General features: G+C 39.0%; 1 protein-coding gene and 1 long non-coding RNA gene across 2 annotated transcripts; both read left to right on the top strand.

The window, feature by feature from the left end:
* The first annotated feature begins 3,085 nt into the window (after positions 1 to 3,085).
* LOC116169003 (prothoracicostatic peptide) lies at positions 3,086 to 5,408 on the top strand. Its single transcript, XM_031485034.1, has 3 exons — positions 3,086 to 3,094; positions 3,635 to 3,790; positions 5,181 to 5,408. Exons 1-3 carry the CDS (start codon positions 3,086 to 3,088, stop codon positions 5,406 to 5,408), a joined length of 393 nt encoding a protein of 130 aa, XP_031340894.1.
* Positions 5,409 to 6,092: 684 nt separating this feature from the next.
* On the top strand, positions 6,093 to 7,040 carry LOC116167890. Its single transcript, XR_004144667.1, has 2 exons — positions 6,093 to 6,546; positions 6,604 to 7,040. It is a non-coding gene; the product is annotated as an uncharacterized LOC116167890 (long non-coding RNA).
* The last annotated feature ends 11,398 nt before the right edge of the window (positions 7,041 to 18,438 follow it).

Raw genomic sequence — 18,438 nt, 5'->3', positions numbered from 1 at the left:
TCAAGTGGTCGTTGTCGTCTTCGTGGTCTTCTTTCGGCTGTAAAGGTTTCGGGTATCCCGACGAGCGGCCGCCTGATCACCAACTCGTCACTATCGGCTCGCATGCTGCAACGCCCAGCGATAGCTCCAGACGTGCCCTGACGCTCCTCAGGTAGCGGCATTTTTCCGAGGCTTTGTTTAAACTCCATTTTCATGAGAATACGGGGTGACTAGGAACACGTGAAGGCGTCACTCTTCAAGATATTCGCGTAAGCAAATATCCACCTGCGTGTTGTGTATATGTAGGAGAGTCGGGAACATGGGCGTGGGAGTTGGAAAGTTAAGTGGGTAGGTAAGTACTAAAGGTGGTTGGATTTGTCACCTTTAGTGCCCATTGATCGCCTTTTACGATCTCTAGGGCGAGAGTGGGCCTATTCTATCCCCGAACCCACAGGGTTTATTATTATTATTATTATTATTATTATTATTATTAACAAAATTTTTTTCTCGAAGCTATGCAATTAACGGTTCCATAGATATGGCCTGTGACCATTGTTAATGGGACACCCTGTACATTTTTATAAGCGATCTTTTCTACTTTCCCATAAGGCTAATTGTCCCTTTAAAAGAAAGACCCTGTATTGAAATCTGTAGGAGTAGTTTAGACCTCGGGCGCACGCACGAACAGAGAAAGTGGCTACAATTAACAATAGCGTACCCATTATAGAATAATTGGACCAAATGTTTAAACGGATAATTTATTATTTGAGAAATGAGAAACTATCCAATCATCTATAGTAGCCGCCTCTAGGCGTGCATCATGGCACCATGGCTTGCATAGAGATTTTCTCGCCAATTTATACTAATGAGTAAAATGACAGACACTTTACAGAGCGAATCCTAAATATTTACAGTGCAATTTAGCCGTCGAAATTTTATCCATCAATTTGTGTGCGTATAGGTATTTATAGAGCTGATGGCTGCAAATTAAAACGTCAACAAGTCTTGTGAAAATTTCATTCAATCTGTATTTTGCATACTTTGATTGATTTGAGCCTATACATATCTAGATGAATATATTTGGGAAAAAAAGTCGAGTTTTGTCAAATTATTTATAAAATACATCAAACTCGGATGACAGCTTTATTTCGCATGTGTATAGTGTAAGTCTGTAAGTGTAACTCCCTGTACTAAAAATTGAGCTCTCCATTTTACATTCATTTCTACTTACACACCATTTTCATCTTGTCAATTTAGTAACTTCCACTTAAATCTCTCAATACGTTTACTAAATTTCTTCTACACAACTTTATTATACACATAGAGCCGCATAACAAATATCACGCACTCAAACCGTCACCCAGTTTAAACGTTGTCTCCCGTATTTAAAGAATCCACCACTTCCACCATAAAATAATCTCCTTCTTTATTAATTTTCATATAAACCGCCAATCACAATTAGACCTGAATAACGCCCTTCGACACAACGAGCTCCGCGTCCTCACTTACGCTGAGAAAATCAAAACCACACGTACATTAATTAAATTTCACCTAACAATAAAACTTCTTATTGCAAACGACCAAATATAACCTTTTCTTTATCACGCAAAAATCGACCAGATGTATCTTACTTCTAGCACGTTTTCTAAATTGAGTAATTTACAAAAGCGATAAAATTAAAACAAGCAATTACGTATCTACACGAATTTCTAAAAGGGAAAGCAAATACTGAAATACAAATTCAAACGAAACGATCTCACTTTGTGTTTATTCGTAAAAACCCACCAGATTTACTTTAAAAATTGAAATATTTCACATGAAAACAAATTCTAATGCGGTTATTTAAACATAAATCAAACATTGTCCAACTACGTAACTTAACACAACAATTACTTACCTCTGTTTTTTTCTATTTAATAGCCTAACGCTCGTTTTCAAGTGCACCGTTGCAAAGGCATTCGGGGTAGACCTTTTTCGTCTCAAGCACCCTAACAAACAATCCTACAATGTAGTCAACTACAGTTTAACATAACTACAACGACAGATAACTTGCCGATGAAGAGATGAGTTATTCTGAAATGGTAATCAGTGCATGCCTTTACAGTCAATTTTTTGTTTTTGATAAACTTACACTTATAAAACACACTGAACACAAAGGTTTATATAAGTACCTATGTAAAACAATTATAGAAATTTGTTTGTATTAAATTTAACGATCATCGATTGCATTTTAAAGTCCATCACGTAAATACCCTGTGGGTATTATCGTAACCTATTTGTAAACAAAAAGCGTTTTTACGTATTTGCCATTCAATTACCTGCGTTGAGGATTAATTAATTGTATTCATGATATTATAGCTAAGTGGATCGTTTATTGCCGAACTTTCTGGAGAAGAATTTAATCTGTGTATTGTATTGCCGTAAGGGGTGAGTTTAACGTAATTTGGCAGTTATTTTTATGTGCTGGGACGTGAGACACAGCCGCGAAGGGAATTGGTATAGTTTATCCAATTCGCGACTCAGATTAACAGTGAGACCTCTAGTGGCAGAACATTATAATTACTATTGGTGGGATAAAACCGCTTTTTTGTTTATTTACAAGGGCCAAAAGTAATCAATATTGTAGTTTTTACGGTTAACATCGTCTAACGCGTAACATTTCCAAAGTCTTTAATTGTGAACATTGCAATTACACAACAAAAAATAGGAAATATATACTTCATTCTTCGACACTCTCCGTTTTGAATAGCTTTCTATCACTGCTTTTAGTGTAATTACAGTGTAATTTATCGTTCGATTAAAGTGCCGCCTATTAACACACACAACCTTCTCAAACATTTAATTTGTGAACAATGTTATTGCGCTACTCACGATAAGCCAAACTTAAAGCGGCATATTCACGTTGAAAGATGTTACGTGCACATTAGGTATGATGATGAATTTTAAAACGTGCTTTCTTAAAGCACGACACATCGAAGAATACGTATCGTTTAAATTATGGTCAGTGTAATTGTGCCACGAATATTAAGGCAGTTTTACAGCATAATCAACGTAAGGGAATGTCGGCGAGTTGTAAAGTTGTACGAATGCGCCCAAAAATTACATGATGAATATCGTACGTGATTTTTATTTGTAATTACTAATTAGAAAGCTAAATTAATTGCGTGGTCAAGCCCTCGAGTGTGCAACTATCTTGTTTCCGCCGAATGATGTATCAAATTCACGAATACAAGATAATAAACCCTACGAGCCGTATAGTCGCATCAAATCCCTGATCGGTTTAGAAATTCTATCATAACCGCAACATTTCTTACGAACAACTAGACAGACAGACAAACAAAAAATGCGTTAATGTTAATTAGTTGATATATAGGCTTAGTAAAATAACGACTTTGAAATACATTTTTCAAGTTAGTGTGTTAAATAGGTACAGGTTCCTATTTGTTAAACAGAATGGCTAATGGAAAATAAGAAGCAACCATCAATTTTGGAACAGAATAAGAATAAATGTCAAATCAAAGACCTGTGTTTGGTCGTACTAGCGGTTCTGACACAAAAATGCTATAGGTTCCTACTACTAGAACAGCATGAAATCAAGCCTTCATTCATATATTAATTTGCTATTCCAAATTCGAATAACGATTGTCTTTTTCAGTTGGAATCGAGTATGTTGAAAAAAGACTGGAACAGAAATCTACACAGTTGGGGAAAGCGCGCATGGTCAAATTTGCAAGGAGGTTGGGGCAAAAGAGATTCCTCCTATCCCCTCTACTACCCTTACAACGATAAGCGCGCATGGCAAAATCTTCAGGTTTGTTTTATGACTTTTTTTAAATAATTAAGAGTAACTGCTCATGCAAGTGCTACCAATGTTACATTTGCATAATCCGCTATTAGATGAACAATTTCAAAGGTAATATTTTATCATTTTCATAATTCGCATTTGCACGTGTTTCCCGAAGCGCCACGCTTTTTATTTGAACGTGAAACGTTCTAGAATATTAATGGTTACAGTCATTCATTTCTGTATCGTTATCATTTTATTCATTTGTAAATTTAAAATTTTAGGGGCGGCACCGACTCCCATATTTATTATTTTCATTTTTTTCTTTCCTAAACAAGTTTCATGTGGAACGGACCTATTTATTTTATGAAAATGATATAATGATATGATATAAACTAATTTTTAAATGCTCTTTAAAAGCTGATTCTATTCGACCTCCACTAACATAGGAAATCGCCGGTCAATATGGGCGCTAATAAAAACTCAAATTTTACTAAATGAATGAGTATATTAAATAAAAAATATAATTTCCTCGATATTCTCCATAGAGAATCCCCTTCTCATGATTGAAATTCATTGGATTCGGTTGCGTAATAAACTAAATGCAATAAGCCCCTACGTGATCACTTTCACAACTCATATTTCGTTTTATAATTATTTTGGCCGAACTATGTTGAAAAACTATAGTATTAGCTTGACTTACCGTCGATCTCCGTTTGTTGAAAATTCCCCTAAGTTAAAGTTCGTATTTGTTGGTATATGTCGTTCGTCCTTTCCTTACGACAACTGACACATTTGGCTGCCGTTCCCATGTCGCAACTATGTTTAAAGTCCTACTGCTTTTATCTTTGTAGGTTTAAGGTTCCACTATTGTTCGTATTTAACGTAATAGCTTGTAAACCGTAAACTAGCCTTTGTGAGTGAACGTCACTAAAAATTTTAATTTTGCGTTTAAAACTTCCGCTATTGTTCTTACACGTAATCAAATTTGCTACCTTATCAGCACGAAACCTCTCCAAAATAGAAGAAGTTCTCACAAGACAAGTGTCACACCCAGGGTCACACCAATATATAAAACTATAAAACTGAACTGCGCTGGCGGGTCGACGCGAATTTGAATAACACAAAATCAAATCCACCCTGCGATCACACTTCAACGCGAATTTCTCTCTCACGATTCGGCGCGAATTGTAACGTAATAAAAAAAAACACCCCGCGGTCATTTGCAGGTGTTCGACTTAACTTTTTCGCACCGCTCAACGTTAATGCTCTCGCGGTTCGTTGCGAATTCGCGCACGATTCTCCCCGAACAAAAACACAACCGACAATACCGAACAAAAAGTTAGAAGTTTCTGATAACATTCTTGTAGAATTATATCACAGGCACTTAACCGTATTTCATTTTTTATTATTTTAGGGTGGTTGGGGAAAACGATACTCCTCAGATGACGAATACGCAGCTAAACTGGCAGCGCTTCTCGAACAGGAAGATCAAGAGCCTCAATATAACGAATTTGGAAATTTACCCGAAACCGACGCTAATGATGCCGAAAAGAGAGCCTGGAAAGGATTAAACGGTGGATGGGGAAAACGTTCGGATAGCTGGGGAAATTTTAGAGGTGAATACAAACTTATTTTTCTCTAATTTAGACGTAACTACTTATAAAGTGACTTCGTTTTAAACTAATCGACGATATGAATGTTTCTCACTTGTGTTTTTTAAGTTCGTTTCACAAAATACCACTCATTCAACAAAATCCGTCACTTTAGATCTGGTTACAGAAAGAGCAGTAGGAGGTATATAAAATATTACTCAAACGTACTGTACTAATAGGTTCATGGGGGAAACGTGATCCAGCCTGGACTAACTTAAAAGGAATTTGGGGAAAACGAAGCTTTCCTGACAGGATTGCTCAATAATTTCATGAAGGTACGTAAGGAGAAGAAAATATGACCTATATGAACGAAGCGAATTTTTGCAGGTAGAATATAGAATACTAATGCATCCAAACAATACATACTATTATTTATTATAGTTAAGTATTTAACTTCTTGTATTAAACACAACAATATTTAAGTACTACAATTAAGATTAAGATGTGTTAAGTATTTTTGGGAACATTTATAATTATCTATCTAATACTGTTGTAATTAATTCATGCTGGGAGAAATAAATCATCTGGCTGCTTGCATTGTATGTTTTTGTTTAATCCTCAAACTTATGAACTAATGGAATTCAAAGGCTTCAGTCCTGGGCATTAGTAGCCAAAGTCAATCTGCAGGTAGGTAGATAGTACTTTAGGTATGTAATCGTGCTGTTATTCTATTTTATCTACGACTATTAAATAACGCTCAAATAACGTCACTATATTTTAGGGAATTATGATATGCATTATTATCGGTTCCTCTAAAATCCTTATATACAACTACTTTATGTCACTATATATTTCTCATAATTGCATATGTATAAGTTCATAATTGCATATGTACTAAAAATAGAACCGCCCATCTCGTATGTACTACCTGTCAGTTTTGTTTTGAATTAAGCATTTCTTAGGTTAGAAATGAGAGATTTCGGGTTACGTACGCTTAACTTTGTAGGTTTATTTGAAAAAGAATTAATACAGGAACTTGATCCACCCCTATGACGAGATATGTGCGATATTTATAAAACGGGATGAAATAAACTTGTAAAATACCTGAAGTCATTGGCAAGTTCAGGCAACGTTACTTAACGACAGATCCCTTCGCTGATACAAATATTCTGCACGAGCATGAATAAGGTTTTCGTTTGTATTTAAAGTATCTATACCTTCATATTCACAAGGCATTATTTGTAGCATAATGGATTATCGGAAGCCCCATTTGAAGATTATGCTAGGTATAACCTATAAGTTTCAGCCTTTTACGAAGAGAAATATGTTTCGTACAACATATGTCGTATTGTCGAAATTGTGCCACGATACAAAACAATAACATATTGTAAACTCGTTGACAATAAAGGATACAAATTGTCGTAGCACTTAACCATAGTTTTGCATGATTGATTTTAAGAATTGATAATTCGTAACAGGTCTTACATACTAGGCATTGACCAAATTACTTAAATAGATGGCTACAATATGTACGTTAACTAATAAAAAACACCTCTTGCCCTTAAATTTGCAATAAAACTATGCTTTCATTGCTTAAACTTCGTTTCTAAAAGAGGAAGAAACTTCTTGGATGCAGGTCAGAGAAGCGTAACGAAGTCTTTGAAAAATTAGATTATGTATGCCGGTATGCGAAACAAAATATTGTATTCCATTTGGCAGCTGTGTAACAATTTCTGCAGGCATAATTGATACATCGGGATCGGATTTAGAGAATAGTTGTACATAGGTACATCACATAAATATCCACCTTACTTCCATAGGTTATGTCACAATCTAAAACAATGAAAAATGAATGACAACCATTTATATTAGCAATAATCTTACGTGTTGAATTAATGACTTCTGGGAACTTAAGATAAATTGCATATTTAGTTCGCCACTTAGGTACATTGCGATACATTGAATTAGATTTGAGGTTAAATACCGTCAACGAATGAACGAACGCAAAGCAAACCATAGGCGTACATTGCGCTACCGGTATGAAGTTGCTACGTTTCAAACTGATTCAGATGCCGCATTTTCTATTCAATTAAATAGTCGTAGATAAAATAGCGTATTTTACTTGCATATAAAGGCGATTATGACACTCGGAAAAATTACAACACTCGCCTTCGGCTCGTGTTGCAAACTTCACCTCGTGTCATAATCGCACACTTTATATGCTCGTATAATAATATACTATTGTTGCTTAGGTAAGTAAAGCAACACCCAATTTCACCTGATAGAATATCCGCAACCTATTCTTATACTGTGGTGACGTACCCCTATGGTTAAGCAACACACCGTACATTTGAAAGAATGGCAGTATGGAAAAAAAATACGAAACGCTCTGTTTATGCAACAACGCAGCGACGGACCTATGGGGGGGCAGGGGGGGGGGCTAGCTGCCCCTCCAATACTTAACTAGTTGGCAATTTTGACAAGAGTTGGTAATTTTCATTACCAGTTGGCGAATGCCGCGAAAGTAGGTAAATCGTAAATGTAATAAATCGACTATTGAAGGAATGAGGAATTGCGGCAAAATCTATAAAAAAAGGACTCTTTAATAGGAAAGTCACTTCCTTCTTCTTCAACACAAGGTTGGTATTTTGGTAATGCTTTTAATTAGTATTAGAGACCGTATATCGGTATATCCTACATTTTCTACGTGATTTATTAGACTTGGAAATACCACTTAATTTGAGTTGGAAATTTTTACAGTTGAGTTGGCAAAATGTCATGTCTGCCCCCCCAATTTTTTTGTCTAGGTCCGTCCCTGCAACAACGATGCAGGAATCAGAAACCAATTAATGTGGTTTTGCTTGTTTGATAATAGAACAAGAATACTGCTGGCATTTGGCACTTGTACTTTCCCTGTTAAATTAATTGAACTGGAACGATGCTTCTGATGTTTTTCACATACCTACCTATACATGCAATTTACCGTTTTACGAGTTGTTTTGCCTAAATTGAATTTGTATAATGTGTTTTTGTGCTAAATTGATTGTTCAAGTTTTTCACTTGTATTAATGATGCCTCTTGTGTCTCGTTCTTGTTGATTTACTGCATTTGACTTGATATCTAATTTTGATTGTACGATTTGAGATGTTTAATTTGTGTATTTCTCTTTTGCATTTTGTTCATATTTGTCGTAGGTATAGTCCAGTCAATAGAGACCTAAATAGGGGAGTTTAGTCAAAAATTTGGTGTCCAAGAGGTTATGACTGATTCTTATGTATTTTTTGGCGTAGATTCCGAATTTTTAATCTCCCACCAACCTTAGGGGGTGGGAACCCCCCCAAAAATGCAAAAAACTCCAAAATTTCGGCCCAAAATTCAGAATTTTGGAAAAATCTCGCTAAATTTAGATTTTTGGCCCAAAGTACCTTAGTTCAAAATTAAAGTACACAAAATTTGCCAGGAAAAGTGATATATACACTTTTGGTCTAGGACCAACGGGGGCGGAGATAAGAGGGGGGTCAAAAAAGGGTACTTTGTTGGAAAACGTGAAAAAAACGGAATTTCTCTGAATAACTCGCTAAATGTTGGTTTTAGAGAAAAAACGCGAAGGACCAAAATGAAAGTAGACAAAAAATTATTTCGGAAAGTGCACTTGTGCGGAGCCGAGGAAGGGGGGGGGGGGGGGGGCGGGCGCAAAACCGCTCTGCTTGGCGCCGCGACTCATTACGCTGGCTCAATTGCGTTGCGCATTTTGGCTCTCCTCCCTCCTTGTGTTTCTGTCTCCCCCCCCTCCCCCCCTCATTATTCATCCTCAAAGTCCTCGTGTGAGATCGAAGGGACTTCAGCGCATTTTTGTGTGGCAGATCAGTATTCTATTAGCCACTTTTTACTCAACCATGAATAAAAGATCTTGTCGAAGGATACCACATTCTCTTTGACGGTACCCACTTCCGACGTCCCGTTCACCCGCAATTCGCGTTTGAAGATTTTTCTCCACCATCAGTTAGATCTTGTCGGAAGCTACCACATTTCCTTTTTCGGTGCATACTTATATTACACCCACATTTTGGTGGATCTCGCTAAAAACCTTCCACAAGATAGTACTTAATTTTTGGGGGGCACTTCTCATTGCTCGAGCTTCTATTGGCGACACGAGAAAGAGAGACAGCCATTCGAGATTTACGAAACGTTAAAACGCGTGACAGAATTCGCAACGGAAGGTAAAAGGTGCCCGAAGTTGACTACCTCTCGAAGACGCGCGCGCGCGCCTTGCAAAAGGTCGTTAATTTCGCCCCTAGGCCAAAAAACAAAATTCCGAACGCAGGAGTTGTGCGCGTTTACAACATCTTTCCGACGACACCAATTTGAAAAGAATCGGACCAAAACTGTAGTAGAAGATAGGAAAAAACTGAAAAACCTTCACGTTAGTATACTACACTCGTGGATAACGCCCAGATGTCGCCAATCCCACATCATGTAGCCCTGTCCCCAAGGTTTACAAATTACACGGCCTTGTAGATACACGTACACCCGTTGCCTTTCTACAAGAGTTCTTCTACGCGCCCACATTTGCTGCCAGCCAGCCGACCAGCCAGCCAAAGTGAGATTAAAAGCTACTTTTTACAAAAGCTACTTTTACAAATATATTTGTAAAAAGTAGCTTTTAATCTCACTTTGGCTGGCTGGTTGGCTGGCTGGTCGGCTTACCTTCCGTTGCGAATTCTGTCACGCGTTTTAACGTGTCGTAAATCTCGAATGTCTGTCTCTCTTTCTCGTGTCGCCAATAGAAGCGAATTGCGGGTGAACGGGACGTCTGAAGTGGGTACCGTCAAAGGGAATGTGGTAGCCCCCGACACGATCTTACTGATGGTGGAGTTAAATCTTCAAACGCGAATTGCGGGTGAACGGGACATCGGAAGTGGGTACCGTCAAAGGGAATGTGGTATCCTTCGACAAGATCTTTTATTCATGGTTGAGTAAAAATTATCAAAGTCCTCGTGTGATATCGAAGGGACTTCAGCGCATTTTTGTGTGGCAGATCAGTGTTTTATTAGCCAATATTGACTCCACCATCAATAAGATCTTGCCGAAAGCTACCACGTTCACTTTGTCGGTACCATTTTCTCACTTACCGTGCACTCGCAATTCGCGTTTGAAGTTTTGACTCCACCATCAGTAAGATCTCGTCGGGGGTTACCACATTCCCTTTGTCGATACACAGTTCCGACCTTCTATTAGTGACACGAGAAAGAGAGACCGCGATTCGCGCTGTAAGAAACTTTTGGGCGCCCAAAGTCGACTACCCCTCGAAGCGCGCCGCGCAAAAGGTGGTTTATTTCGCCCCTAGGAAACAAAACAAAATTCCGCCACGCAGGAGTTGTGCGCGTTGACAAGATCTTCCCGACGACACCAATTTGAAAACAATCGGAGAAAAACTGTAGAAGAAGATAGATAAAAACTGAAAAATCTCCAGGTTAGTATAATACGCTCGGGGATGGCGTCCAGATGTCGTCGACTCCAAATCTTGTAGCCCCATCCCTAACGTTCTTAATTACACGGCCCCGATAGTTACATGTACACTCCTTGTCTTTTTACAAGCGTTTTTCTACGGGCGCGCATTTACTGCCAGCCAGCCAGCCAGCCAGGCAAAGTGAGATTAAAAGCTACTTTTTACAAAAAAAAATTTTTGCAAAAATGCGCTAAAAAGTGGCTAATAGAATACTGATCTGCCACACAAAAATGCGCTGAAGTCCCTTCGATCTCACACGAGGACTTTGATAATTTGTATAGCAAGCATATATGCAAGCGAACAAACTCAAAACGCACAGGCGCGCGAGCACGATATTACAGAAAATTTCGGTAAAAACAACAAACTTTTAACCGAAAAATAGTAAATAAGCACGGAGCAATATAGCGTGATGCGCACGACGCGACAACACAGACGCACTGAAGAGGGATCTTGAACTGGTTTCCAGAGGACACAAAAAGCATACAAACGACCAACAAGAGGGAGGGGGAAGCCAGAGGCCCCTTTCTAAAATAAGGACAAAGAAGCATCCGTTATGACCGGGACCGAGGCCGCCAGAGATGCCCGAAACTGCGCGTATAGCGCCTTATGCCAGTGCCGTCGCGCGGCGCCAGGAAGAGAGGTTTTGCGCTCGCCCCCTCCCCCTCCTCCCCCCCTTCATCGGCTCCGCACACGTGCACTTTCCGAAGTAATTTTTCGTCTACTTTCATTTTGGTCCTTTGAGTTTTTTCTCTAAAACCAACATTTAGCGAGTTATTCAGAGAAATTCCGTTTTTTTCACGTTTTCCAACAAAGTACCCTTTTTTGACCCCCCTCTTATCTCCGCCCCCGTTGGTCCTAGACCAAAAGTGTATATATCACTTTTCCTGCAAATTTTGTGTACTTTAATTTGGAACTAAGGTAAGGCCAAAAATCTAAATTTAGCGAGATTTTTCCAAAATTCTGAATTTTGGGCCGAAATTTTGGGGTTTTTTGCATTTTTGGGGGGGTTCCCACCCCCTAAGGTTGGTGGGAGATTAAAAATTCGGAATCTACGCCAAAAAATACATAAGAATCAGTCATAACCCCTTGGACACCAAATTTTTGACTAAACTTTTCTCTATTGACTGGACTAGTATATATTTTACTTGTTCTTGTCTTCTCTTACGCACAATATTCCGCAATTTTTTCAATTCCCTTCCCGATAATACCTCACGTCTCAACAGTCAACACATAAAATAACCGTCAGTATGACCAACGTTGGACCCATTCGTTTTCTACAGTTTAATGATTTTAGTACGTTACATTTTTAATACAATCTACTATATTTTTACAAATTAGGTCAATTTACCTTTTTACTTTCATTAAAATCAATTTCTATTTTGATTTTCTTCACAAGAAAAAACTTGGCGCCACATGTCAGCGTGCTAATTTTACTCCTACCAGCCATGCTGGTCCTGTCCGACGACTATTCGACAACTGCGTGCTTAAACGGGGGCCTCGTCCTGAGTCCCGACCTGGCTGTGGCTGAGAAAGAAGTCAGGGTGAAAGTGAAAGAAGTAATGGTATACACTGTGCCCAAAAGAAGGATGTCTATCATGGGGATCTTGGAAACCATAAAAGATACGATGATGATCAAATTAGGGGAAATTTTCTATGGTCTATATAAAAAAGGTAGGTAGTATCGAGTAGCATTTTTTATTACGAATACAAGGATGCACGGCTCACAAAAGAAATCAGAAGTTGAAAACTGTTGGTTTTAACACGATGGTGCACCCTCGCACAATCCCCTAGTCGACTGAGGATACGTATCGAACCAATATCCTGGAATATGGAAAATTTATCCGGTATTGTTATTCTCGCACGATTGGTGTTGTGGGCCGGTGCACCATCCTGTTGAAACCCACGGTTTCTAACTTTTGCTTTTTGCGTGTGCCCCACCTACCGTAACAGGGTTTCCCTATACCATTGAATAAAACTTAATTTTTTATTCAATGCCTATACAGAAATTTGAAAGAAAGCAGAAGCTAAATTTAAAATGAATGTAACCTTGATTGTACGAATGTCTATGTATTTTAGCATTGGGAGGAAATTATAATTGTTTCATTTATTATTAAAATTTCTCAAATAGTAAGAAACCCACAAAAAACTGTAATGGACTTGATTCTAGAATTCTTTATAATATAAAATATAAATGACAATTTTTTTAGTCGTTATGCCTTTTTTAAACTATTGACACTCTTAAAAACCCTGAAACCAAAATATGACGTTCGCAATTCCCCATGCAAACCTATATACCTACATTACGCTACTCTCTGACTTAAAACATTCAAATCAGTTGTTTGCAAGTACTCCAAAAGGTGGTCCCCGAGTTCCGTGCCCGTGCTGCCCCACGTAAACATGGTGTGCATTTCCATCACAGCCAACCACAAGAGGGAGCCCATCATTTCGACAGTACCTACTCTATCAACTCAGCCAGCTCTCTGGTAGATGGAGCCTTTTCCTAGTTGTACCTACGGGAGATAGGCTGAGCAGACCACTAAGTACCTGCTCCGTCCTGTGCCATCTTTTAGCTGAACTACGTGAGATCCCTGAAACAGAAATCAGCTATTGGATAAGACTCGATTCGTCTACCGACGTAAATGCAAGTCCTGAGGTTCAGTTGGCTGTCCCTCTTATAATAAAGATAGTCCTCCACCTGTCCCAGACCTCTTACGCATCTCCTGTAACCGCATGGTTCTTGTATTAGGCATACCCTGTCTGTTTTACATCAAGTTGACGCCCTTTGAAACAGGTCGTTCCCTTACTGTGGTACAAATTGCTCTGTAAAGAATGTTACTTCGTCCATCACTGATGTACTAGGTTTCCCCCTCCTCCTAGTGATGCCTACGCGACAGTTCCAACTCTGGAAGGTCGATAACGAAGAATTGAGCTCCCTCCGTTGCAATTGAACTGGGTCCCTCTGCTCCGGTGGACCCTTGCCTGGCGCAGTCGGAGCACTGTCTTTCGCCACAAATTTGACGCGTGCGCTTGACAGTTCTGCCGCTGGACTTTCCACTAGGATGCCTCATCGACACCAACTGCGAGGATATGCTCGTGTTGAAACCAGGATTTTGCCTCTGAATGCGCTACAAGATGACGTCCGGGTCATTCGAGAGCCCGTATAACACAGCCATCGCCTTGGTTAACCTAGGGTATTGTCTCGGCACTGTCAGGGCTTAATTAATTAATTAATTTATTTATTTATTTATTTATTTATTTGTTTATTTATTTATTTATTTATTTATTATCCCTCTCCTGTTCTGGGCTCTCAACAGGCTTACGTCCAATTACAGAGTGACCCTCATTATGATATTACAGGTGTCCTTGCACAAGTTCTATACCTACTACTCCGGTATTTACCTTACGGAATTAGAAAAACTGCATGAAAACCTAATTCGGAGAAGCCAGCAGAAAGCTCGAAACTGATCCAAGGTCAACTGGCCCTCGCATTCGGCCACAATTGCAGCCTGAGGATTCCACCGGAACCCTGCCAGTCGAGGAAATAAGGGCCTTCGCTCCATTTCGTCAAAGACTGCATTCAATGCAGGTCATTAATGCACTTCGACTGAGGCTCAGTGATGCCCAGCCCCGAGTGGACCATGGAACAATGGTCACCGTGAGCCCCGCCGCAGCGACTTGCCCACGGGCTGCCTCAAACCAGACCCTGGAGTGCTTCCCTCCGATCTGTGACGCTTGGTCTCTGATGTCGGGTTGCTCAGACACACGTTTAAGCTTTGGCGCAGGGCTCTCTTGGTTCCAGATTTTACCATCGAGCCGGTGCTTCGAGATTCCCACGAGTAGTGCGAAAATGCGAGTCGAAGGTCGCCCGCTATTCAAGGGGCAGCCTCCTCGGCACGATCGTTAACGCCTTGACGTAGGTGGGTGGTCCGCGACGACGACCTGCGTCGCTACCAATCTGGGTTTTGGCCCCGACGAGTCAAGTCACATTATAATCCATCACTACTCACACCGAAGCACAAGTCACTTTACGATTATTCAGCGTCTATGTTATCCGCCACCTGGGAACCTACCCGATGAGTGCCTCTACCGCACGGAATCCTCAAACGTCACGGTGGTTGAAAATCTTCTGCAGTGGCAGAAAGCTATACGTCGAAAATTCCGTTTCCAACAAATTAGAGATGCGAAGAAAGTCCAAGGGTATGGCGAAACAAGAGCTATTGCTGTTTTTGCACCTAAAAAGGTCACACCATCCGGATTTTACCAACAAGTCTCAATATACAGAGTGGCCCAATGAGAAGTATACAGAGGGCTTTTAGGGTATTAAATTTAGAAATTTCGAAAAATCCTTGAACACGTCAATTTTGTATTCGAGGGGGACAACTTTTGGAATACAAATCACGAACCCAAGTCTTCACTACGTACGAAGCTTAACCCCTAAAATTTTAAATGGAATCCTATGGCAACCGGCACATTATTTGAAAGTCAATTTAATCGTGATTACTAATCTGCTTTGCTTTTTAAATTCCATTGATTCGTTTCGAAGATAATTCGTATTTGAAATGGTTTTTTCTAAACCAAAACAAATGCGATCTAAGTCACCTTGTATTAAAATTTTATTTTGACGCTTCAATTTGTTTGTTAAACTTTAAGTGAACCTGTCAGTTCTCTGAAACGAATCAATAGAATTTAAAAAGCAAAGCAGATTAGTAATCACGATTAAATTGGATTTCAAATAATGTGCCATTTGCCATAGGATTCCATTTAAAATTTTAGGGGTTAAGCTCCCTACGTAGAGAGGTGAAGACTTGAATTCGTGATTTGTATTCCAAAAGTTGTCCCCCTCGAATACAAAATTGACGTGTTCGAGGATTTTTCGAAATTTCTAAATTTAATACCCTAAAAAGCCCTCTGTATACTTCTCGTTGGGCCACTCTGTATAATTCGAATATGGAAGACCAAGTAGGAACGGCTATTTCGATCCCTCAAAAAAAAACTTTAGAATTAATTTTAATGTTAACGTTTTAGTAATATAAAAGAGGAAAACATCAAATTATCATACACTAGTGGACAATGCGTAATTTTTTCCACTAAAATTGAATGACTTTTTTTATTGAGCAGTTTTAGATACAATCTTTTGTTGTATCTATTAGAAAATTTGAAACAGTGTTTCTACCAGGAAGCTGGACCGGGCCGAAAAAGTACCGGAAACCGTACCGAAACAGATTGTTTTTTTCAGAACCGAAACCGTAATTCCTTCCCTTAAAAAAACTACTGAGATCCGTAACCCATAATTTTGTTAACGATTTTTATGGCTGTTTTCGGTTCCGAACTTCACACTGCTAGAAGTTAAACTGGGTTTTTTGGAAACGCCTCATCCGAAAACGGTGGGCGATAATTTAGCCACTACCATTCTTAAAATATATTTGTTGAATATTTGGTTTTGACTTTTCTTAGTTACAACCACTTCTTTGTGCGAGTACGATTTGCGGAATAAGAAAAATGGGACTAATGTCATCCAAGAATGCTCATAAACATTTTATTTATGACAATACTATAACAATACATTTTCTGTTTGGGTCAGTCACTCTATGGTATAGGCTCCTCTCCTAGCCAAGTCCAATTGTAATTTTGAATTAAGTAAGCAGCTCGGTTTTGATATCCATTTTTCACTTGAAACCGAAGAAACCATTATTTAAAAAAAGGATTCAACACAATGATTAGATGTTTAGAACTAGAATCGTCATAAATATGAACCAGAACTGTATTTCCAATAGGTTCGGCCCGTTGGAGCCGAAAAAAATATGAAAACCGAAACCGCAATTATTTTTCAAACCGGAACCCGGACCGGAACCGTTATAAATATTTTTCCGATAAAAGTGCCAGAACCAGAACCGTTATTTTCAATAGGTCCAAACTGGTTTCTACACAACACGCAACCTTAGGAACCGAGATTTACATTTCACACGATGCCAACAAGACAAGCATACGATTTTTAGTAGGGGAATTTTTTGACATTCAGCTCTCAATCGGAAACGCGACTTTTAATCTGGCGCATATTCAATGCCACTGATTCTCGAAATCGATTGGTGAAGATTTGATGTCGCTGTCTCTTTTCGTTCTCGAATTACACGAAGAACAGACGGACAGACAGCCGGACATCACATAAAAGCACGAAGTTATAAAGGTAAAGTGTAAAGAATTCTACGACGGAAACCCTTCCAAGCAGCTAAAATGCAATCGCGTCAGATCAGAGGCGAACCGAGGTCTCAGGGGGTCCTGGGCTAATATTTGTAAGGAGCCCTCTACTTAATGAATTTCGGGTTATCGAAAAACATCTTCATTTCTATTTCTATTATTTCTTCAGAAAATGATTATTAAAATTACAGGTCTAAGGCAAACGCACTAAGTATAAATACAATGAAAAATATTGAAATACAGTAGGGTTCAAATTTCAAAAAGTACAGATTACACAGAAACAGTGAAGCTCGATCTGTACACAGTGGCAGGCGAAAAACCACTGACCTATTTTTAGAAATACCTTATATAGACCTGTATGAATTTCAACACGTTACGCGGTGCCTTGGGGTGAGTAGCGTAGAATATTACCTGCACGGTGACTACATGAAAATAGAATAATAGAGTTTTCAAGTGTTTTAGAGGAATGTTTTGAAAGAAATTTCCCTTATGTGATAGTTTTGCCCGTCCGTCTGTATCTCGTCTAACTCGAAAAGAAACAGCGCAAATCTAGCTTCTTCAATCAACTCCTACGAGTTCAAGGATCAGTGCTTTTGATTATGAGCCGCATTAAAAGTTGCGTTTCCGAATGTGAGCTAAGTATCAAAAAATTCCCCTACTGAAAACGTATACGATTCTTCGTATCTTGTTTTTCTTTTGGACCTCGGATTGCACGGAACGTCGGATTACCGCGACCTTACTGTAGTTATGAAATATATCATAAAAAGAAACTCTAACGTAGATGACATGACATGTACAAAATAATGCTCTAAGGGTTTCGCCTCGTAACTATGTAGGTACCTGTTACATTTACACCGACTATTGCCCGCCAAAGGGTATTTATAAAGTTTGAAAATCTAAAGGCCCTTGAACACGTTCGGCTAACTAGTTGTTGGCCCAAATAAGTTGGGCCAATGCCAACAACTACACGTTGGGCCAAGGCCAATTAGTTGGGCCAATGACTTGGTCACCAGGTGGTCATCGTTCAGTTGTCAGTTTTCATTGGCCATTTACTATTCTTTTTGAGTGTCCTGTAGAGTGTAGATTATGGATGTGGATGATGTGGAGACTTTAGCAGCCGCGGCAATTGATTTGTACACCGCTTTCAATTCATATAAAAAGGTGCACCAAACAAAGGTGATTTAAAAAAAATGGCTCAAAAGAAGGTGCTGGATGCTAAATAATACCTAATTGATAAATACATATTACCTAAGTTAAAAACGATATAAAAACACTGAAACCGCCGCATAGCATAACCTTTAAAAAAGACTGTTGAAAGCCAACGTGTGAACGCTGTTTGTGAGTCTTCTAAACGCGCCAAGATCCTTTGATGTGCG

Source organism: Photinus pyralis, unplaced genomic scaffold, assembly GCF_008802855.1.
Source record: "Photinus pyralis isolate 1611_PpyrPB1 unplaced genomic scaffold, Ppyr1.3 Ppyr1.4_LG4, whole genome shotgun sequence".
Lineage (NCBI taxonomy): Eukaryota > Metazoa > Arthropoda > Insecta > Coleoptera > Lampyridae > Photinus > Photinus pyralis.
The sequence above is the reverse complement of the archived record's forward strand: the minus strand, read 5'-3'. Positions and strand labels throughout refer to the sequence as shown.